At 41.6% G+C, this 22,939-nt stretch overlaps 3 protein-coding genes across 3 annotated transcripts; 1 reads left to right on the forward strand and 2 right to left on the reverse strand.

Annotated features, from left to right (window-relative positions):
• The first annotated feature begins 314 nt into the window (after positions 1-314).
• Positions 315-3,928, forward strand: cep57l1 (centrosomal protein 57, like 1). Its single transcript, XM_061091701.1, has 11 exons — positions 315-442; positions 951-1,122; positions 1,224-1,412; positions 1,526-1,647; positions 1,845-1,958; positions 2,045-2,122; positions 2,344-2,433; positions 2,526-2,600; positions 2,688-2,950; positions 3,042-3,186; positions 3,367-3,928. The coding sequence occupies exons 1-11, from the start codon at positions 422-424 to the stop codon at positions 3,559-3,561; spliced, it is 1,464 nt and encodes a 487-aa protein (XP_060947684.1). The 5' UTR covers positions 315-421; the 3' UTR covers positions 3,562-3,928.
• A 3,187-nt stretch (positions 3,929-7,115) lies between these two features.
• cd164 (CD164 molecule, sialomucin) lies at positions 7,116-17,701 on the reverse strand. The gene is made up of 6 exons (XM_061090998.1): positions 17,443-17,701; positions 16,668-16,745; positions 11,795-11,857; positions 11,263-11,421; positions 10,845-10,913; positions 7,116-10,752 (listed from the first exon to the last, which is right to left on the reverse strand). Exons 1-6 carry the CDS (start codon positions 17,513-17,515, stop codon positions 10,577-10,579), a joined length of 618 nt encoding a protein of 205 aa, XP_060946981.1. The 5' UTR covers positions 17,516-17,701; the 3' UTR covers positions 7,116-10,576.
• A 746-nt stretch (positions 17,702-18,447) lies between these two features.
• ppil6 (peptidylprolyl isomerase (cyclophilin)-like 6) lies at positions 18,448-22,577 on the reverse strand. Its single transcript, XM_061091300.1, has 8 exons — positions 22,452-22,577; positions 22,265-22,360; positions 21,159-21,347; positions 20,614-20,676; positions 20,330-20,477; positions 19,888-19,947; positions 19,634-19,769; positions 18,448-19,550 (listed from the first exon to the last, which is right to left on the reverse strand). Exons 1-8 carry the CDS (start codon positions 22,527-22,529, stop codon positions 19,439-19,441), a joined length of 882 nt encoding a protein of 293 aa, XP_060947283.1. The 5' UTR covers positions 22,530-22,577; the 3' UTR covers positions 18,448-19,438.
• Positions 22,578-22,939: the final 362 nt, after the last annotated feature.

Genomic DNA, 22,939 nt, shown 5'->3' on the forward strand with positions numbered 1-22,939 from the left:
TGTTCGGTGTCTGTGTCATTCTTTGTTTTTTATATGATTAATTTTCCACATTCAATTTTATTTTATTTCAGTGTGAAGCCAGAAAAGGGAGCGTGTCAAATTAGGCATTTCCTTTCATTTCACCTTTTCCTTGTTCTGTAAATCCTGTGTAAATGTAAACTGGAGTCAGTGTTTATTTCAATCCGGCCTGAGAAGCGAGGGGAGCCGGATGAGGAGGAACCGCTGCAGCAGGCGGAACCATAGTGACGAGCTTGTGACGAGGAGGGAAATTTAAAAAGGCCGGACTGCCTGCAGCTGACAACACAAACAGACAGCTGCAGGAGTCAGAAAAACAACACACAACTCACACGAGCTGCCTGGAAACACACAACAAACACCCCACGGTTGGTTTGTTAATGAGTATGAACGTGTCGCCCTCAGGATGGAGACTTCTATCGACCAGGTAACAGTTTCATCAGCTGTTAGCCGCGACTGTGGCTAACACGTTAGCTCTGGTCAGCTTGTAGCGGTTGTTTGCTGTTAGCTGCTTTTCTCCTCTCAGTTTTGTTAACTTGCAAAAATGGAGGTCGTCGTTAGCTTTGAGTTGTGCTAGCAAGAATCCGCTAACTCGTGTAACGTTATTTGTAAATAAACCGGTTTGTTTTCCTCTACGAATCGTTAGTAGAGCAGCGACTCCTGCAGCTTCTGGGACTTTAATATCACTCACAATGATGTAGTATTGTACACTCATATAATACAGGCAAAGGATGCATTGACCACTTAATGTTGATTGTTTATATTTGGAAATATACTGAACTTTATCAACTCCACACATTTGGTTTTCTTGGTTTTATATTATGGTTGATTGAATATCTATTTCGGACTCGCACTCAAACAGAACATATTACCCACAGATCACTCCTTTGGCTTTGACTATTTGATTACATGCGGTTTTCTTCTCTTGTCTGCAGATTTTAGACTCGCCCTCCAAAAACAGTTACATTGGGAGCTATTACCAGCCTCCAGACAGAATAGCACCTGTACCAACACAGCTGGTGTTCTCCGCCCCCCCGGCCGTCAGCAGGGACCCCCAGATCACCAGTCTGCAGGGGGCTCAGACCAACCCTAACATCGACAGCAGAGGTACAGCACAGCCCCTGTTGTCGGGTAATGTTCCTCGTTACGCCCACCTTATGTCCCAGTTACCTGATATGCTCTTTCCCTTCTTGTTAAATTCTCTCCAGCTGTTGTTGATGCACTGAAGACCCTCCAGGATAAAATCAGGCGATTGGAGCTGGAGAGGAAAGATGCAGAGAAGAGCTACCGGCAGTTCTCACATGATATTCAAAAGCAGCAGGAGGCTAAAGCATCTTCCACAACGCCTAATCAAGGAGCAGCCGGCCTGCTTGAGACCAATAACTCTGGCAGGAGAGGTAAGTGAATAAAGAAGCTAAGAGAAAGGTGTATGTGCTTTACTGGGGTCTCGCAGTGTTTTATCTTTGTGCCCAATGTTGTGTTACAGTTGTCTCTGTGTTTTCGGTATCAGAGCTGGACTCAAAACTGCAGTCGGCAGAGGCTCGCTGTAAGAGTCTTGAGAAGCAGCTGGACTACATGAGGAAGATGGTGGAAAAGGCTAAGAAGGGGAGGAAAGCTGTCATAGAGAATCAGGTAGTGCAAAAAGCTACAATCTTAAAGAAAGGAAAATCATTGAGAGAGCTAACCTTAAAAGTAGATCCTAGCTATGAGGATTATGATTTAGAGATATTATTGTTTAGAAAAGTAACTGTATCCAAACCCTTTTCATCAACCGTTTCCTTAAATTTTTTAGAGTTTCTTGATGTAATCCCTGTTTATCTCCCCACCAGGCTTCACTGCAGAACGAGCAGCCGAGCAGCTCAAACACCCAAACTCAGCAGGAGAAGCTCGACAGACTCGAATCCGAGTATCTCAAATTGAGTAGAACCCAAACGCTGGCGGAGGTAATTAGCAGTTTTCAATAGAACAAGTCAAAACATTAATCATTACAAGCTGAATGATGTGATAATTATTTTCATTCGGCTTCCAGATGAAATTTACCATTCTGGAGCAAAGACTACTGAAAGAAGAGCAGGAGCGCAAACGTGTGCAGGAGAGAGCAGACGAGGTCGGTCACAGCAAAGCAAGAATACACATTTTCACTTAGTTCTTCAATTTTTATTAACATGCACGTATTGTATTTTCAATCTACTTGTATATTATAGTCTTTTGGGTTCTTTAAGTTACATATAAGTTTCTTTCAAGTCAAATGATGGTAAAATGTCAACAAAGCATCTCACAAAGGAAAAAGAAATGAACTTGACTTGTTTATTATTTCCGTGACCATAGCTGCAGAGGGAACTAGACAACAGCCTTCAATTGTCTGCACCAACTAATGAGGAGATTAAGCCAAAGAAAAGGACAAAAAAGACCATCAAGGTGCCAATAAACACAATTACCTTCCTGTATTTAGTTGATTAGAAACTTTTATTTAGAATATAATAGTGATGCCAGCTTTCTTCTCCCTCCAGAAAACCCCTAAACCAAATGAGCTGTCATCACCAAGCGGCCTACTGGGCAAGAAAATGCCCTTTGTTGCAGGAACAGTAAGTTACTTCTGATTCTGATTACTCTAAAAGAGGTGTGTTATTTGCTGTTGTCATTTTTGTAATTGTTCCCTTCCTGCCACACAGTCAATTAGCCCAAGCCACTCTGTCCACGCCAACGTACAGAGTATCCTCCACATGATGAAGCACCACCAGCCCCAGCTGTGTGAGCGAGTGACTGCTCTACACAGGTCCGGCTGTGGAGCCAAGAAAAGCCTCCACAAGGACTTTTCTCCATCTCCCTCCGGTTTGAAGAAGCCCGACGGACTCTCTGAGCAAACCGATCAGCCACTCGGCTCGCTGTCAGACCTGCTGCTGGCTCTGCAGGACGAACTCGGACAGATGAGCTTGTGAGTCAAACTTTAAAAAAAAAATTTGTTTAACTTTTCTTTGCACATTTAACAATCTGTCTGTACTTGTTTTGTATTTGTCTTCTGTCAGTGAGCATCAGGATCTGGTGCGTCAGATCGACCAAACCCACAATCGGGAGGAGAGGCAGGAACTGCAGAGCGAGCTGGAGAGGCTGGTGGCCAGGGTGGAGGAGAAGGGAGTTCAGATCACGAAGCTCCGCAAGCACCAGCGGACAGTAAGTGAAACACCCTTCAGAGATTGGATTGTAAAGAGGGTCAAAGGGGTAATTTCTTGTCTCATAAGGGACCTGGTGAAATGTTTTAGGTCAACAGAAATATAAGTATGTGACCTCTATCCTTAATTGTGTCAATAGCTTTTAAGTGTCTGATGTTTTTTGTCTTCTGCGTCTTCTCAGGTTCACAAATTGACCCAGAGTCAGTCGTGTGCTGAGGAATATGTGGCCAAGAAGTCACCACCTGCTCCTTTTCTTGTTGAGGCTAAACAGAAGGGAAAGAGAGGAGGGGCAGCTCACAACAACCGGCAGCTTCTCAGAGAAACCCAGAAATTCAGGAACTGCCTGAAACAGGACGACCTCTCCTGGGAAACGTGAGGTTCTCTGCAGGACTGTAGGCTTTGATCTTACAGCTGGACAGACAACACCACGCCCCCTTTGGTTCCCTTAGCTTGTTTTCCTCTCTCTTCAAATGGGCCATTTTTAGAAACAAATGAAAAGAGTATGAATAAAGAGTTTTACACAGGATATGATAATGTTTTGATCATAAAATCTGCTAAGCAATAAGCAATTGATTCAAAAGAAATCTTGCACTTACGGCGTCCTTCATAAGTAGAGGTTGTTTATCAATTGTGACTTTAACAGATTAAATGAGGAATGGTGAAGTATATCTCATCTCAAATGAAGCTGGGTTGATCTATTTTAAATGATTGACATTTTTAATAAAGTTTATTCTTTTACAGAATGTCAATAAATGTTTTCATCTTTTCACTTCTGCCAACAAAAAACATTCAAAATGTGACTTCACCCTAAGAACCACTAGATGGCAGTGCTTGACCTATGTATGTAAAGGTTGTTACCCCTGACTCAACATACAGATGCATGACCACTGCTAAAATATGACTTTATAATAGTAAATATGCAGCATCAATCTCCTTCTGTTCTGAACACCGTAGAACAGAGGGGGAGCTGCTTGAACCCTGGAACAGCCCTGGCCGGACAGCTGGGTAAATGTAGCTCTAACCTCAGGACAAAGGGATGTGGTCTGCATCGCTGTGCAGAAGTGGGAGGGACGGCCATTTGCCACAGGATTTTGCCATTTCACAGCCAAAACAAGCACGATACTCTCAATCCTACACTATGATAGCCATCTGTCTTAATTGTAGGCCAGTCAGATGACGGGACACATTCCTTGCCGTGGACGAGGCTTTTAGATTTGCCCTCTGTGCGTGAAGCTGCTTCCTCATTATCAGGCCTCAGTCAAATTTCATTGCATCATATATTACATTTAGACCTTAAATCTTCACACAACCAACTCTACAAGGGTTGTTCCGTCACAAATGGTTCTTCTTAAATCCTGAAAATGAAATTGCAGATTTCCTTTACTGCCCTTTCCAAGGTTCTGGGTCATGGGAGAAGAAAACAGCTGACTGTTTTTGTCTCTCTGTCCATTCAGCCTTTTTCATTTCATTATCTAGCCAACGTTGCTTAGTTCTGGTATTCTTGGCATGACCAAGAGTTCACTGGGTGGTTGCATGGGATGAACTGGTGCCTGAGAGTGAAAGAGAGAGAGACTCTACACCTAATGCAATTTTTCTCTGTGCCCCTATATTAGATTAAAGAGCATGACTGGACACAACAATCAGGTTAGCTGAGGCTAAAGTCAAGCCTCCTCCATGCCCACATACACAACACCTCCAGCTCATCCTGCTCTCTGGCTCTCCTGACCATGCAACTCTGATACCTTGTGACTACACACCCTCGTTTTGTCTGGTGCTGAACAGCAGTGGTGTGTGCAGGACGACGGGACCTATGAGTGTGTGTCAGGCATTTTGCTGTGGGTGTGTGAGAGCATTGCCTCTGTAAAGCTATGCAGCCATTATCTTACATAGATAAAGAAATGTCCACAGTGTAACATTGGTATTTTAAAAAGATTACAATGAGAAAGTTTACAATGAGAAAATTAATTTTAAAGTTTGCAGAGAAATGGCCATTGACGGCAAAGTTACAGATTGTTTTTAATGGACACACGACAGAGAAATCATGGAGCAGTCGTCCAAGAAAACATTATCTCCTGAAAATCTCTGGTTCTGGGAAATCGAGCCAGCTGGGAACTCTGGGCCCGGTAGAAGAAAAACAATCTGTTCAGCACAAACACACTGAACGTACTGTCCGCACACACGCCGTTCAAGAATGTGTTCATCCGTGCACACACACACACACAAGCTCACTAACATTTCCTTTAGAGCTTTTGCCACATAAGCAGAACTTTGCTGCACGTGACCCTGGAAACTGACCCTGTGTCCTGTCAGGGACAAACCAGCAAACACTCAAGAGAGTAGAAAAACAACGGGAGGGGTCTTCCGTTTCAGATCCCATTCCAACAGGTTGAATATAAATGGTACAGAACAGAAAAGGGTGTGCAGTGTCAAGGCTGCAATACACTTTGCACCTTTTAACTTTCATCCTACACAGTAAATATGGAGGTTGTGTCATTTACCAACTGTGCTGGGAAGTGAGCACCAGTTCAAGAGATTGTCAGTTAAACTTTTACCAGGGTCTTTTAGACTTCTGTAAAAGCTGTGACCACATACTGTGAACGACTCAGGGGCTATCAGTGTGCGTATTGGCCAAAGGGGGGCACTAGTGTCTCCATGAACTTGTTTTGAGTTGTGAGGCCTCAAATCAAGCATGTCTATTGGTAACCCTGCAACAGATATCATGGCCTTGTAGGTATGAGCTGTGAGAAGTTGCTTCTAGGATTGGGTCAAGTAATTCACAAGAAAAATATACAAAATATGTCAAAAGGAATCTGGTTATACCTTTAAAAAAAAATTCAAGAGACTCCAAACATATAAAATAACACAATCAGATACAAGGGCATGAGACAAAGGAAAAACAGATCATGTTAAAGAGTCAAACAAACATTAAAGCTGGAATGTTGTTGGAAGTTAGATAAGACACGACTCAGGTAAATATGAAACCAACTTCACCAGTCAGTAGTTTAACACAAGTTCTGTACTGTAAGTTTAATGTACTTGAACTTAAGTTTTTTTTAAATTTCATTACACTTAATATTTCTACTCCACTACATTAACAGCTACAGTGAAACGTTAACAGTCCAAAAATGAAAACTTATCAAGAATTTCTAAAACAGGATGCAAGAGGTTTAACGACAAAAAAAATTGTAGCTCAAGAGCTTTTTCAGATAATAGTGAATTATTGGGAAAAAGCTGTTTTGATCATTATAAACTTATGAGACTGGAGGTTGGACAAGATATTCGAAGGTTTCACTTTGACATCTTGGTGAGTGTGAATTTCTCTCAAAATCATCATGTTTCAAAAACCAAACCATTAATAAAGAAAATCAGCAGATTAATCCATAATCAATAACCAAAAATAAGTGGTTGCAGTCCTGTATGAAAACAACAGTACAACAGTAACTACTGACACATCAATACATGAGTAATGGTGATCTGATAGTGGAACTGTTACTGGGGCCATTCCTATTCATTGAACACATAACATTTGCAATGCAAGGGTTTGATCAGCTTAACATAAACATCCAGTCGGATTCTGTGCAAAGGCGTCGAAAACTAAATATGATATATGACAATAATAGATCCATTACTAGTTTAAGATGCTGTGGGTAAGGAGTGATGGGGTTTGGGATGAATATACATGTTTATACTGGTATGAAATGTATCTTTTAGTGGGAGAACCTGTTGACCTCACTACAAACACAGAGCAAGACAAAGCAAAGCCTGAACTTGATACCTTCTGTTGTCCGGGCAACTAGATGTTCAATTGTAACCATGGTGATGGAGCCTTTACGCGGAGACCCGGCTGTTTGTTCCACTTGTGATTTGTCATGTAAATTACCAGCTCCTGGAAAGTTGACACTGCTGTTAAATAAAAGGTGAATGCAGTCATTTGTTTAACAATATTCAAACTTTATTGATTTAACATTGTGAAACTAAAGGCAACACAAGAAAACAAAGCCAGAAACAACAAAAAAAAAGGGTAAAAGAAGGGTGCAAAACAGGCACAACAAAATTCTGGAGGCAATGTGGCACCTGCGAGTGTCTACATATTGTGTGTGTGTATGTGTGTCTGTTAAAGTGGGTTTGGAGCAAAGCAGGAAAATTCGTACCTACAAGAATGATGGCCTATTAAAATAAAAGTAAAAATAAAAACATACGGCACTACATAAAAATAAAGGCACAATGCAAAAGGAGGGAATCAAAAAAGCCTTTTACTGGTCGCTCTTGGAAACAAACACTGCGAGACTGAAAACCGATAGGAGAGCCCTCCATGACCAAGAAGAATTTGACATTCAATGTGATAATTGAAAGGTACATCCAGAGTGGAGTTCAAGTTATCATGTGACAGGAAACCTATGCCAAACAATAGCCGATCACATCAATTTGATATTAATCTTTTATGGTTTGAGTCAAACATCTGACAAGTCTTCACTTTTCAACCTGATAACTTCCCAGACAGCTCGTCACCAGTGAATGCTCGGCGGATTTGATCAAGGAGTTTAAGGCCGAGCGTGACGAGACACAAACAAGCAGAATACGACACAGAAAACCACTTCACAGGGGTCTGAAAGTGCTGAGTCCCATTGGTATTTTATAGGTGTGGTATAATCACTTTACAACTACACTGTATATGGATATCAACTGAATAAGGCACTTTTCCTTAAGAGGTGCAAGGACTGAGTGACTTGTAGGAGGAAGCTGCTCCACGGAGGCAGCACAATGGACGTCTATTGGTTTCCATGGATGACAAACGTGTTTTGAAACACCACAATAATGTCAACATGTGACGCTGTGACGCCGAGGAATGCAGCTACCATGTCGAAAGCAAAGAGCACGGTGACTGGAGTTAGTGGTCACTCAATGGCTTTTCATTAAACTCAAACATCACGTTTTGGGGGCGCAGGGGACTCCTCATGCAGGGGTGATGATGCTGGGTGCAGCTAAGGCAAAACTTTGTAGCCTGCTCTTCTCATACATGGGTCTTTGGGCTGTAGCCTAAATGCCACCAGGTGACCGTAGGTTAAAAGGCGTGTCAATGGTGAGCAGCAGAAAACACGTAACCCTAAATTATGCAGGAAACAGGAAAACAAATCTGCTGTCATTAATTTAGAATTCCTCATTATAATACAAAACTATTCAGCCATTATCTAGTTCCTATTCAAGAATGAGTATTTATACAGATTTTTTTTTTTTTTGTTTTTTTTTTTTGGTTGAACCACGAAAAACATTTCCACAGACAACGTTCCAAAACAAAGCTCGTCAGTGCAATGTTTAAACTCCACCATGCCAAAACTGAGGACTTTGGCTTAATGCACACGGTTCCAAGGTATTCTTTTAAACTAGCATATTGGCAAATCACAAATAATCAGAGTGGTTTTCAAAGTGTGTCCAACCCCTTAAGAGCATATGCAAATGTGAGGGGGGGGGGGGGGTCACAACTCCAAGCATTCAGCATGCAATAATGAAACAAAAATATTCTTGACACTGACGAGCTGGCACAAGCAAAAATGTTCTGATCAACGCTCCTTCATTTAGCCTTTTCCTTACGGTGAAACCCAGGATATAAACATAAGCAGGATGTGGCTATGTACAGGAGAGACAAAAAAAAGACAAGAAAAAACATCACTGTTAGCAGAAAGCTAATAAGTGACGTCGACATGAGCCTGGCCACTTAGATGTTGCACTTTTGCAATCCATCAGCAACCTTCTCACTTCTATGGCAAAGTCAGGGAATCAAGAGGTGCGACGCTCATTTGACCGAACCACGGTCCCGACAATTCAACCTCAACTCAAGTTTTTAAATTGTTTAAAAGAAAAGGTACACTCAAGCATTCATAGCTTCTAAGAGCGTCTCGAAATATCCTCACGGTCTCGTGTTTCTACACTAAACACAATTTGATACACAACCGAGTCCTGACACATGAGCAGTGAGATGGGAGGACGTTGGGACGCAGCGTTAGGAGCTAGGAACCAGAGAGTACCTTCAAATCTAATAATCATCCACTTCTACAAGGTCACAGTCAGTGGGAAGAAGACCATGCACTGAATACAGTCTTCTACTCAGAGGGGAAATCTTCAATCTCGTCCGATCGAGGCCTTCGGGTGACATCTACCTTATACTTCCAACAATAAAAGCCTCTTCAGTCCAGCTGCTGATACTTCGGATCTCATTGCTCACCGAAAAACTCACGACAACACTCAGGGGCATCAGCCAGGAAGAAGAGACTCGTCCTCTTCTTTATACGTCATACTGGACATTAAAGGCACTTCACTGCAATCACTGTCCAAGAAAGGTGCACGCCATTTTCTTCAAGCCCCCCCCACACTCTATTTTAAACACATTAATTAATAACACTTCTGAAATATTCTACAATCGTTCATTTTCACCCTTTTTTCGACTACTCCGCATAAAGCAAGGGGGCAGCTCCGCGTGGGTAAGATTTGATGCCAGTTCGGATCAGAAGGGAGATTAATGGCTGGGAAATGAACTTAATACATCATTTATTGCATTGTGCCGCTCCACTGGCAGTTGGTGACATTTTAACAACTCCTATTGGGTGAGAGATCTCCGCACTCCGAAATGCCAAGGGGAGGCGTCCATCGAAATACGTCTGTTTACCAGAGGGATCGCCGTATGCTCCTGATATTAGATGATTGGGTGTTGCTTTTTATACCCTCTTCAAGTAACCCCACCTCTTTTACATCATCTATGAAAACACATATATAGGATACAGCTGCATGAAAGGGGGGTGGGGGGGGGGGGGGGACCTGCCCACGACTCAACAGGGTGAAAGCAATACTGAATCATCGCCATTGTCACATTTTAAGAAAAGCTGTGAACTCAAACAGTGTTTTCAAATTAAAAAAAAATTGAGAGGATGCTGTTAATACTCCTCCTCCTCCCAGGCATCACTGAAAGCTACTGCTGCTCCTTTTGACTCATGTGGTGAGGAGAGGGGCCGTAAATAACACCAGCCTCCCTCAGTCAGCTGGAATATGGTCTCTGGCAGGATGACTAACAGCACGATGGAGGTGGGTAGGAGCTAACACGTGATGCAATCCATATGCGCAAGGCTTAATGCCATATCAATAGGGAATCTGTGTACTGTACATGTTGGTGCGATGTTATTTATCATACATACAGGGATGCGTGGGTGCCTCCACACCGACACTAATGCAGGCCGAAATCACAAGTGGCACAAACATGAAAAAGAAAAACGGCTTGAAAACACTGTTTGAGTTCGCCGTGGTGAGTGTGTGATGAGTGCGTGCCGAGTGGGGCGTCTTCTCCGGGAGGTTCGAGTTGGCGGGGACGGGGACGGTGCTGCCGATCCAACCGTGGTGCTGCTTCAAAGGGTGTGGTAGTTGCGGTCCTTGGACTTGCAGAATTTGTAGAGGAAGAAGATCACCGCCTGCAGGCCCAGCACCAGCACTATTCCGCCGATGAAGCTCGCGGCATCGAAGGTGGCATTCTTTTGTGAGGCCGGGGTCGGGGACACCGGCGTGGTACTTGGGCTGGTTGCATCTGTGAGAGCGAAGGAGAGCGGAGATGAGTTTTCTATCCATTTACAGGGTAGGAATTAAAACGTTCTTGCACTATCACACTGTCAGACTTACTTGAAGAGGCCGATGTAGTGGGGATGGAAGTGTTACTGCTCGGAGTGGTGACAATGACGGTTCCATTTTCTGTAGCAGTAAATGAAAACATTGTGATACTGTCTGTTCAGTTTGTGTCGACGCTGAAATAATCACGATAAAGAGAAGGAGGAGAAAACGCCTCAGAGGACCTTCAGCTTGTCGGGTAATCAAACCCTGGTCTCACGGGTGACACCCTAACCCAACCCTTAAAACATTTACTAACCTTTGTTGAAAGTATTTGTTGAAATACTACATAGAGAGATGATTATAGAATAAATAAACTGAATTCAATTACTTCAATAAATATCTCAAAACTCCTGACAAGCACTTAAAACCTTGTATATAGAGCGACGCAGACTGCAGCAGGGAGTAGCAGAGGTTCTCTGGCACTGGTTACCTGTGGTGGGCTGAGCAGTGCTGCTGCTGATAGAGGTGGTCGGGACAACAGGGGTAATGGGGGTTGTAGGGGTATGGGAAGAAGTCGGAGATGGAGCGACTGTCGTAGTTACTGTCGGAGCGACTGTCGAAGGCTTGGGTGCCGGAGAAGGTTCCACAGCTGGACAGAGAGCCAACACCAAGACAGGTTGTAAGGGGGCAAAGCAAGAGACACCAACCAAACATCAAGGTTATGCACACAAACGACACAACACCCCCTCAGCATGTCACTGAGGCAGGAGGGAAATAATGTTACATGTCTCTTGGACACAAACAAAGAAGACGGAGGGAAGACGGATCCAAAACGCTGAAACTGACGGTTAACTGACACCTTAGTTAGAGCATAGCTAGACCCAAAGAGAATCTGCAGAACATGTAAACTCTTTAAGGTTTTTTTCCCACAAATATGAAGTCTGCGGATTCTCTCAGGGCCTAAAAGAACTGTTAATGAAAAACAAATTAAGTCCCCACTTTAATATTGCTGTTAGACTTACCTCCGCAGGTAGCGTTGGAGCAGTCTGCTGTCACATTGGTTGCATTGAGACAGCCAAAAAATGCTGAAACAGACAAAAGATTCATTTCATGGTCATGTTCAGGTTCATCATTTTAATTTGGGTTCTGACTTGAAAAGTCCGGAAAACACAATTTTACTCATACATTGCTGCAGCTCCTCTTTTCAGTCTCTGTTTGAAACGCTTGGTTTTATTCTCTTAGCATAAAATAATTAAAATACTGAATTATTGTACTGCATTCAAGTTGTTCTTGAGGAAAATGTAAGAGATTACATGACACTACTGCATTTTGCTGGTGTGCTGACTCATAGTTTGATCATCTTTGTAGGATGTTGTTTTTTATAATCTGTATACTAATTAACCACAGCAGGAAGGGACTTTGCCCTGCGGTGGAGTCGTGCCAGTCCCAAATACACAAACAGAGGAAGTCGAGATGTAGCAATGATATAAATTTCTCTAATTCATCTAAAAAACTTTTTTTGCAATTTACAGATATATGAATTTACTATAGTGAGATTAAATGACCAACTAGTTATGTCAGTTTATTTTTCTTCCAGTGGAACAACTGGGCGTGTGTCACAGTGTAGATCTCATGATTCATGACATGGCAGCGCCTTGTGACTATAGAGTATTTTCGCACCCAGCTATAACATATTTACTTTACTGCTGTTATGCAATGCAAGCTTGAATCAACTGTCCCTACATTGTATTGCAATCGCTACTATAGACATCCACACGGGTACATTTGTTTTAACTGGAAAAAATGATCATTCAAACTCGAAATTGTGTAATTTATGTAATTTTTCAATTAAAAAAATTAACAGAAAATAAAGTAGAAAAGAGATTTCTGGATTTGATGCTTTTTTCTTGGAACTGAATGTCTTTAGGTTGAGGAACATTAGTATTTGGAAAGTTATTTGCTTTTAACAGATGTCTTCTTCTTTAGACAAAGGCCTTTTTTAACCTCATTCATTCCAGGACTCGTCAAAATCATCAGAATCCAGTTCTTTCTGGACAAGGACATCGCAACGAGAAGACGGTAAACACATCTTTGTCTTCACTGGTCTCAGGCTTCTGTGGAATGTTGTTATACAGGTATTGAACCTAAAAGTGAAAAGACCCTTTCTCAGAATTATTGGTTTAATCTGGCAACAGAGGAAGGAGGACGTTGACCTCTTCCTTGTGTTGATTTAAAACATCTCTCTGAGTATTCAGGGGCACTATCATCTCAAATACACCATAAAGGGAGCAGAATCCACTCAGTGAGGTGCACCTGGTGCTGTAAAAAGGCCTTCCCTTCCTGTTGTATGATAATTCAGACCACACCTTACGACTCCAGCCAGATGGCCGCTCATAAATTACAGACACACCGACATCAACTTCACTGCAGCCATTGTGGAAAACGTCTTTCTGTCGTCTCCAAATAGGGTCAAAAATGACTGGCCCACACTTTCCACAGCTCAGAGGGATTTCTTTTATGGTCCTAGTATCAGGTTGTGTATCTTTGTGCAGTGGCCTTGAGAAGATTTTTTTTTAATGTTTATTGGCTACTACTCCTGTCACTGTTAAATCCCTGCCCTTGGCTTGAAACATCTTTTAAATCAATTCTTAAAATATATCTTGAAAAGTAAAAAGTATTTTAATAATTATAGTACACTAGTTTATTACCTACATGCCTTGTCTGATTTATTGTTTTATTGTTATTGTTTTGATGCTGTATATTAATGTTTTGTTACTCTATATATGTTATCCCCTGATCTTATTTGCCTCAGCCCTGAAATCTGTTAATCCAGTTTCCACCACTTTGTAACCGTGTTTTGACAATTGATGTATAGATAAAGTTTATGATTATTATTACTATTATCTGACTTGTCATACTGGTTTCTCTCTGATGGAACAGCTTCTCCCTGTTTTTATATAAGTTATACATGAGTTTTCACCATTTCCCATTTAGCAGGAAGAGAAATCATATCACATAGCACATATCATCAATGTCCTTAGACATGTTTAACTCATGAAGGGAAAGTAAAGTAAGAAAAAGTAAATCTGACAGTGTTGCCTGTGTTAAAGTCACCTATATAAATACAACCCTTCTTTCTGACATCCACGTACTGTATGTTCAAACTGTGAGGAATTATTTTTTTCCACTCTCCGATGGGTCAGAGGTCTGTTATCTTGCAGGCAGCTGTGAAAGGTAGGACCGGCTCTCAGCCTTTCCCAAGCTGGTGACATCATCATCAACACGAGGCATGTCCACGGCTCCAAGTCGGTGGTGCCAGTGAAACGCCTGAAGGGCTCAATTTACCCCAGAAAACCCCCTCAGGGCTCCACAAGCTTTGTCACAAACCACAGTGTGTCCAGTACGACGGACCTTGTGTGTAAACGTGTCAGGTTTGTTGAGCGTCTAAGCAACAGGCTGCGACGCCACAGGCTTGTTTACACAAATTTCCTAAACCAAAGATAAATCTGGTAATCACAAATACGCTGTGCTTCGGCAAGGAGCATCTCAACTGGCCAGAGCCAACTGTTTCGGTTTGAGCCATTTCACATTGAATAGTGGATCTATTCTTGAGCTTGTGAAAGGCTGTTGCTGTAGTCTTACATGTGTGTGTGTGTGTGTGTGTGTACGTGTTTGTGTGTGTGTGTGTGTGTCTGAGGAAAGCAGTCAGTGGTGATCCGCACTATAGCGACCGCCTGTATCCTGTGTGGTAAGGGTGGTGTGACTTGTTTGTCCTTGTGTGTAATTGCCCTGAGAGTCTTTGGGAAGCCAGCAGTAGAGACATCTAACTTTTCAACATGTAGACACTTAAAAAAAAAACTACTAATCCTTGATAAGTAAAAATCTTAAAACTGCTCATCAAATCTTTTGAAGAAAATCAACAACATGTGTATAGAATATACAGATCGAAAGCTATCAAATGATAATAATCTCAGTAGGAGAACCGATCTTGAGATATTTTTTTATTTCTGTGGGTGGGGGATTTCATTTCCTTCTGAAGTACAATGAGCTTAACCATTACATCGCTCTTGGCTCAGAGAAGACGTAAATAATTGCCATGTTGTCTGTCCTGTTCAACCATTTAATGAATCATTAGACTCATCAGATGACAAAGCCGGAAGGGAGGGGGGGGGGGGGTCATCAAATCTCAACGCAGCCTTGTCCTGAAAGGAATCAAAGCTTCTCACTGGTGAAGTTGTCAAACAGGTCCACTCCAATGAGATGTAGAACAACTTGTGCTGGAGTTGTAAACTGATCCAGGAACTGATTTTGGATTAATCAACTTGTAACAGTTGAGACCACACAGGTTCCATGATCTGTACTTCTCCAGGTTTAATGACCACTAAGCTCACCCTTGTCTTAGACTTCACCCGAGGCATAAATTATGAGAATAACAAGGCATGTGAAACTAATCTGCCTTCCTATCTGCACACAGTTTCCTCTCCTTCCCTCTGTTGCCTGGTGTGATGATATTGCAGGCTTCCTGCCACACATCCTCTCAAACTCATCTTCTTCATGATCACACAAGACCCGAGTGTGTTTCATACTGAACTGAGACAAATGTCAACCTACTTTCACCTTCAAGTCGCAGGTTTCAGTGTCTTGAAGGTGTCAACCCAATGAGCACACAGGTTTATCTCTCAATTGTATTAATAACTGCTGAGTGATCTTGGGTGACAAAGCTCAGATTTAACCCAAGTGAACCTGTGACAGACCTGCAGATAAAACAATGTTGACTTATCCGTTTATCTACTAAACTTGTGACATGATTTCCAATCCCTGAGAACAACACGTTAACACCCACGCCTCTTGACCTACTTAAAAACAACACTGACCATAGGGGTCGCATCGCATGCGGTGAATAGAGAGCAGTTGACACAGGAAACAATCTGCCATAGATTTGAAATGGCAATGCCTTTTATCGAATATATGCACATTTCTGATCACAAACAGCAGACACTTCAAATTTATGAAAACTACCACGGCAGCATATTTCTCCATCTGTAGTAATGTGTGAGAGCTTTCTCATATCCAGAGAACTTATGTTTTGACAGATATTCCCATTAACATAATGAAATTACAGAATGGCCACACAGAGACGTAATCAAAGGGCTGAAAAATACCACAATCAGACATAAGACTTAAATGTTCAAAAAATACGACAAACTAGCTTTGCGTCATCGACATTACAATGAATTATATATCTATTATAAGTGTTGAATCTCCCAAACTAAACCCCTCACCCTACGAAGTCAGTTTATCTTAATGGAAATATTGGAAAACATTGATTGATACTTTAAACCGTTAAGAAGAGCGCAGACAAAACAAAAAAACTAAAAGTTCCTGATGAGAAATCATCCCCACTGTTTTGTTCATGTGATAGATGCTGCTGATTTTTATTTGGATCTGAACCAAAATGCACATGCTCATAAACATCAGTCCCTATTTTTCCCATCAAGATCAAATAATTATTTCCTGTGAAATCTGTAAAAACGTCAAAAGTACAGTATCTCCCAATGTTAAAGAAAAAAAACTGAGAAAATGGATCAACACCTAAATGTACTGGGTTCCTGCTAACTAATAAACAAAAGGAGATAATAATCTACTCCCACACCAGCCTGTCCAGATCCACAGAGCCGGTCCGCGTTGCCAGACGACTGCGGCACAGATGCGTCCTTTCAGGGGTTTTCGGAAAATGTAGATAACATCACCTAAGAGTCATCATCCACTGCCATACATTCCCTCCATACCCACGAATCATGTCTCCAAGCAGCTCGGCCTTTCTGGACAATTGGCTCACAAAGAGCAACCTGTGCCCCTCCGTCCACAACTCACACATTTACCACAGATACTCACGTGTTGTTGTGCAGTTGACCCAGAGACAGTCTGGAGAGGGTGTGCACGTAGCACATGTCAGGAGGCTGGAACATGGATCTGCAAAGAGGAGACATGGATTAGATTAATGCAGAGTTGGGGGTGTGTGTGTGTGTGGAGGGGTAAATTCCTGCATGTGGTAAGAAAACGAAAGTCGATTTTCCAGAGGCTGCTGTCTAACATACGAAGGCAAAGTGAAATCTGTCCTCATACGACACATGATGACCCAGGGTCGTGGATTGGAACAACCATAGGCTGTATATTAAAATAACACAACCCAGGGTTAGGCGTGTGTCATATGGAGGCTGTTGCATAACAAGTTGATCTGGTCTGTGCTACCTGATCTACTGGATCGGACACACACAAACACACAAAACACAAAACACAGCAGACATTACACAACACACAGCAGCTACACAATGTGAGTTTAGGACCCTGTGCTGTACATGCTAGGCGGCTAACGCGTTAGCTGGTCCCTCACAACTTGAGAGCCAGTGTCCAGCGTGGAGGCAAAACTGTCAAGTCGTGTTATCGATTGTGAAAGCTCAAATAAATACACAAATAAGAAGGGAGGGAGACGACAACTGTCCAACGAGGAAGAGACACGTCTGATTGTTTCTGTCGTGGCCGAAAAATGGAGGCGGGAGGCGACAGGGAAGTAAACACCGGTGCGGTCGGCGGTGTCTCCCCTGGGGCTAGCCGCTTAGCACGGCTCCTGGACCGGGGAGAGAAGGAGGAGAAGGGTCGGTGAACTTACCGGAGTCCGCCGCCGGGGCTGGTGCGACAGAGAGAGCCACGACTGCGGCGAAAAGCAGCAGCTTCACGGACATGACTGCGGAGGAGATCGCTGCTCTGCCTGGAAACCTGTGTGTGTGTCCGTGTGTGTGTCTGTGTGTGTGTGTCCGGGTGGGGGGGTAGTCGAGAGTGGCACCGGGGGAAAGGGTCTTCAGTCTTCGGTCTCCTCTCGGTGCTGCTGCTGCTTGATGTGTTGGTGGTGGTGAGAGCTCCACTTCCTACTTGACAGGTCATGTGGCACTTTCTCATGGTGGGGTGGAAGGGGGGGGGGCGGGGGGGGGGGGCGTGGAGAGGACGTGATCCAGGGACACGTCTAAAGGAAGAGAGAAGAAGAAGAAGATGGAGAAGATGAAGAAGAAGAAGAAGAAGAAGAGAAGCAAAAGTGGAAGATGATACTTGGTTGGTTTGGCCCAGTCATCCTCGATAGGACTTTACTTTGACTTCCGTTCATCAACTTTAACCTTGACCAACTCAACTCTCACCTTTATTCTAATAGACTTATGTTATTGTCCCTCTACAGTCTCTTACTACAGTCAAACCTTAATCCCAATTAAATAAACCAAACTATATCATAATCATAATAATACACTTTATTTGTATATCAGCTCAAAGTTATTTACATGCAATACAAGTGACATTCAAATAATACATTTTAAGACATAAAAAAAAGCATGTTCAAATTATGAAAAGAAAGGGAAATAAAAAGGATCTCAGGAGGAGAAGCTGAAAGTCAATCCTGTTTGTATCAGGCCGCCACTGCAGAGCTGCTAGAACTGGACTAGTCTCTTCTTGGTTCTGGTTAACCCTGACCTAAACCGGATTCTAACCCTTAAACCAAGTCTAACCTCTTAAACAGCCCCATGAAAAGAGTCAGGACCAGCCCAAAGGTCCCAAAGTACCCCAAAATGTCCTGTCGTGGCAATTTCTACAATCCCACCTGAACAACGAGGAACAAGACACAAATCTCTTACAGAATTGTCACACTTTAATGCTCAGAGCATGGTGCATACGACAAAGGTTAGTTTGATATATGCACACCGATGGGAAACAGTTCTTTGTCTCTATACATTTGGCTCACCCCTCCCACTCTGGTTGGGGTTGTTACAAAGTCAAAGGTCGGGATCTTCTGATGACATGAAAATAACAATGCCTTAGTTAAAGCAATCAGGCCAAGATTCATTCAGTAGTACAGGATACAGCAGGATCAAGGTTACATTGTGTGAGATTCATTCATGATCAATCAAAGGGGAAATATACATGAACATGTTGTGGTCAAAATGACCACAGTCCTCACTTCAATATAAGTACATAAAAACAGACTCACAAGTTTACGCAGCTATCCTGACTTTACATTGACTTCCATTCATTGTGGACAGCCTAACCAAAACCTTATCCTCAACCTTAACCATTAGAAAATTAATTTAGATTAATTTAACCTCTTTAAAAAGACATTAAGTCAAAAAATAAAGTCAAGTATTTTTTTTTGCCTTGCAATGTAAAAATAAATTAATTAAACGTCTGATAATTTATGAAACTGATTAATAGGTTAATTATATTCTTATCAAATTAAATGTAAACCTCTGTTATTTCTATTTATTTGTTTTGTTTATGGAAGAGTTGTTGCTGTTACTAAATATGAACAGCAGGGGACAGCAGTGTCAACGAAATGTCTAACATTATCTGTTTATCTGTTCTATCTTAATCGATATTATTAAATGTAACTTTAAAAAAGGCAAATAAAACTTTAAATAGGTGTAATAATGTCTATCACATCCACAGATTTATTTAGGACCACTTAAGTAACCTAGAAGACGAGGACCCAAAACTTACTTCGTGATAAACTAAGTGACAATGTACAATTAAATAAAAAAGGTTTCGTAGTAAAGCAAAAATACTTTTTTTTAATCTGTGTTAATTACATTTATCTTAGAGTTTATTTTAATGCTTCAACTTCATTCTTAGAGTTTTAATACTCCACATTCTGTAACTCTACAATCATAGATTGGTCTTTCATTGGAAGTCTGGATCTCCTCCAATCTCTTGAGGACATCAGCACCCTCCACCACTTGTCTAGAACGAAAACAAAGACGTTGAGTACAATTTGAAGAAAAGATTGCACAGAAAAGGAAAAGGACTCTATGTGTTACACGAACCCAAAGGCGACGTAGGTCCTGTCCATCCAATTCGCTGGCTCCAGCGTGATATAAAACTGGGATCCGTTGCTATGGGAACCCTTATTGGCCATCCCTAGCGTGCCTCGCTTCGAGTGAGGAACAGCAAAACTTTCATCTGTAAGGAGAAAACCCACGGGTAAACTTCCTCGTACAAATAAATCCATGAATCTCCAGCTGCACAGTGTGGTCTCGTGGAAATACTGTCGCTGTAAATTGTTAGAATGGGTTTTTACCTTCGAAAGTTGGTCCATAGACTGATTCTCCTCCATCGCCTTTACTTCCTGGATAAATATCTACAACAGTGAAAGATACAGTGTTTTTTTTTTTTTCCAGTATCACACTGGTCTAGTGGCACAGTGACACACTTTCTCATTTTCACTTAGGTGACGTACTTTGATTATTTCAGATGCTTTTACAAATATAAACAATGATTGGTCAGCATGCTCTTTAAGAAAAATAAAAAAAATTGAACTGATGGCCAGAATTGGATAAACTCAAAGACTGTTAACTGCAATGCCACATTTAAATTGTTTTAATTTATTATAACAATCACCTCAATCCCATTCACATTCACAGTACTGGTAATATATTGACTTAGGTCTCTCATCTACAGTATCCCTACAGAGCAAATCACAACAAATTATAAAACTCAACAGCGAATAAGAGAACCAGTACCTCCACCTTGCACCCAGCCGTTGGGCACCACCCGGTGAATCAGAGAGCCCTTGTAGCACAGTGGGAAGCCGCTCTGTGACAGTCCTCGCTCTCCGGTGCACAGCTCCTTAAAGTTCTCAGAAGTCTTTGGACATATATCTGAGAACAGCTGAGGGGGGAGGAGGAGGAGGACAATGTGTCTTGAAAACCTCAGTCACCTCTAAGCACAAAGGCGGACATACCACCGGTGGTAACAATGTTGAAACACATGAATGTGGATCCTTAGTGGGTCAGAGTTTCCTCACCTCAAACAACAACCTCCCCGCTGCTTCTCCTGCTATCTGAATGTCCATGAAGACAAACTGATGCTATAATGAAAGCACAGAGACATTTCTGTTTACCTGTGAGAGTCAGTGATGAACGACTGGAGCCTTGAGACAAAAACTCATAACTTGCATATTAATAAGATACGATCAATCTTATTCAGTAATTAAAGCAGCAGACAAGTCAGAATGAGGTATACAAGACAATACAACATATTTTAAAAAGGCAATAGATTAACAAATAAAACAATTAAATAAAAAATGTGAGTATGTACATTAGTGGTTTGTATGACATTTGATAAAGTAAAAATCAGTAGCACAGGATGAAGTAAAAAAGTGTTTGTATATAAGAAATAAACATAATCTCAAATGTGCAGAAAGTTATTTCTGTTAAAATAAGACTGCAAAAGGTATAAGTTATGGCTAATCTAATTAATTATTAATTACTAAAGCTACCACAGAAATAAATATGTGCCCATTTTGTCCCCACATACAGTGTCATTCATGTGACTGTGGAGTTCACTCACCTCGGTGATCTGGAGGACTTTGGTGTAGTGCGTCTCAGTTAGAGCCTCGTAATAAGCCGGTGGCCGAGTCAAAGCAAAATCCCAGTTAGTCTTTGCCCAGTCTGCAAAATGCTTGTCATCACCTAGGAGACTGCCGTCCAGGAAGCACATCAGGCTGCTGGAGTACTCCCACACCTCACCACGCAGCTCCTGGAAGCACAAGTGTTGTGACTCAGCATTTCAGAATAACCACGATGTCACACTAGAACAGTATGAAGTTGCGTGGATGGGTTTTAGCTCTATAGTCAAGTATTGAGGCGCTGTATGTCACACAGTCACCTACATTGTTTATAACAGTACTCATGTCAGATGGATTAATTTGACGTAGAGTAATGGCTGAATGCAACAAAGTACTTTCGCTCAAGTATAGTTTTGAGGTACTTGTACTGAAGTCGGGATGGTTGGATCAGGTTATACCCAGATCGAAGCTGAAGGGAGAACGGGCCTTTACTGTAATTTTGTAAGAAAGTCCTATATAAAAAAAAACTATATAAATACACTATATTATTACTGTTGTTATGATAATTGTTGAATATTTAAAATCGTACAATAATTAATATTTCTACTACACAATATTTCAGATTTTTTTGTCTGTTTATAGAAAAAAATGTAATGTTTTCACTTTTTAAACCCACTGGTATACAAATGAATAAAAGTCCCTCCGCAAACTTACAGGTTATATTAATTAAATAATGAAATTCTAACATAACAATGATACAGTAGAAGTATAATACTGATATTGTCAATTCTCTAATGTCTAATGAACATCTTTACTAGAGACTTTAAACATACTTCAATACTTTCACATAAAGGCCATTCACACGCTTAATACACCATACAGGTGTTTTTACATAATAAGCACTACCATATTAGTTTTGTTGAATTGATGCTCCTGATGTAGATTTCAAGTATTTAAACATAAAAGGGATGATCCTAAGGTAAAGAAAACCACAATTTGTACAATTTAGATGACCACATTTATATTCACTTTCTGCCAATGGTAGTCACCCAAAATCTCATTCCTCGGACTCTGATGAATGATTTTTGAAAGTTGAACTGGGACTCACCCTTTTCTTCTCGCACAGGTACTGGTCCCAGTCCAACTCGAACAGAGCTTGAATGCTTGGCCGCTGAAACGCCTCTGGGAACTTCTGCTTCAGTCCCTGTTGCACATGGAGTTTGTTGTTAGTGATCATGTGGGAGAAAAAAAACTACAGATCGGAAGAGAGGCTGTAGAAATCAAACCTGTTCTACCTGAGCAATACATCTGGCCACATGGAAAGAACTGTCTTTAATTAGGCCGACGATCTCTATGTGGGATTGAGACGGCATGGTTGGAGAACACTCAACGAGTTAAAAGTCTGGAGACAATCGCCTCGTATCTACAATAAAGGGCAAGTGCAAATCGTGGCAGCGGCAGCTCGAAGAGACACTTCCGGTGTCAACAGCACCTGCCACTGACAGGTAAAGGCAGCGGGCTTTGATGCCACACTGTTTGGCATCAAAGGAAGCTGCCTATACTGGTTTATGAAGGCTTGTTATATCATTTTAAAGCTCCACATCTATCAGATCCATATGCATGATCTCTGTGTCCATGGATAGATAATAACTCAAAGACTTTATTCCCATGTGTTAGTTATAGTTTGACTGATACTGTGCCTGAGTAAACTGTGATAAACCAAAGTAAAAAATGGTCATTTCTAGTTCATCCTTGCCTTGAATTCTACATAAGAAGCTGAATA

The sequence above is a fragment of the Limanda limanda genome, chromosome 18, assembly GCF_963576545.1.
Source record: "Limanda limanda chromosome 18, fLimLim1.1, whole genome shotgun sequence".
In the NCBI taxonomy this organism is placed as follows: domain Eukaryota; kingdom Metazoa; phylum Chordata; class Actinopteri; order Pleuronectiformes; family Pleuronectidae; genus Limanda; species Limanda limanda.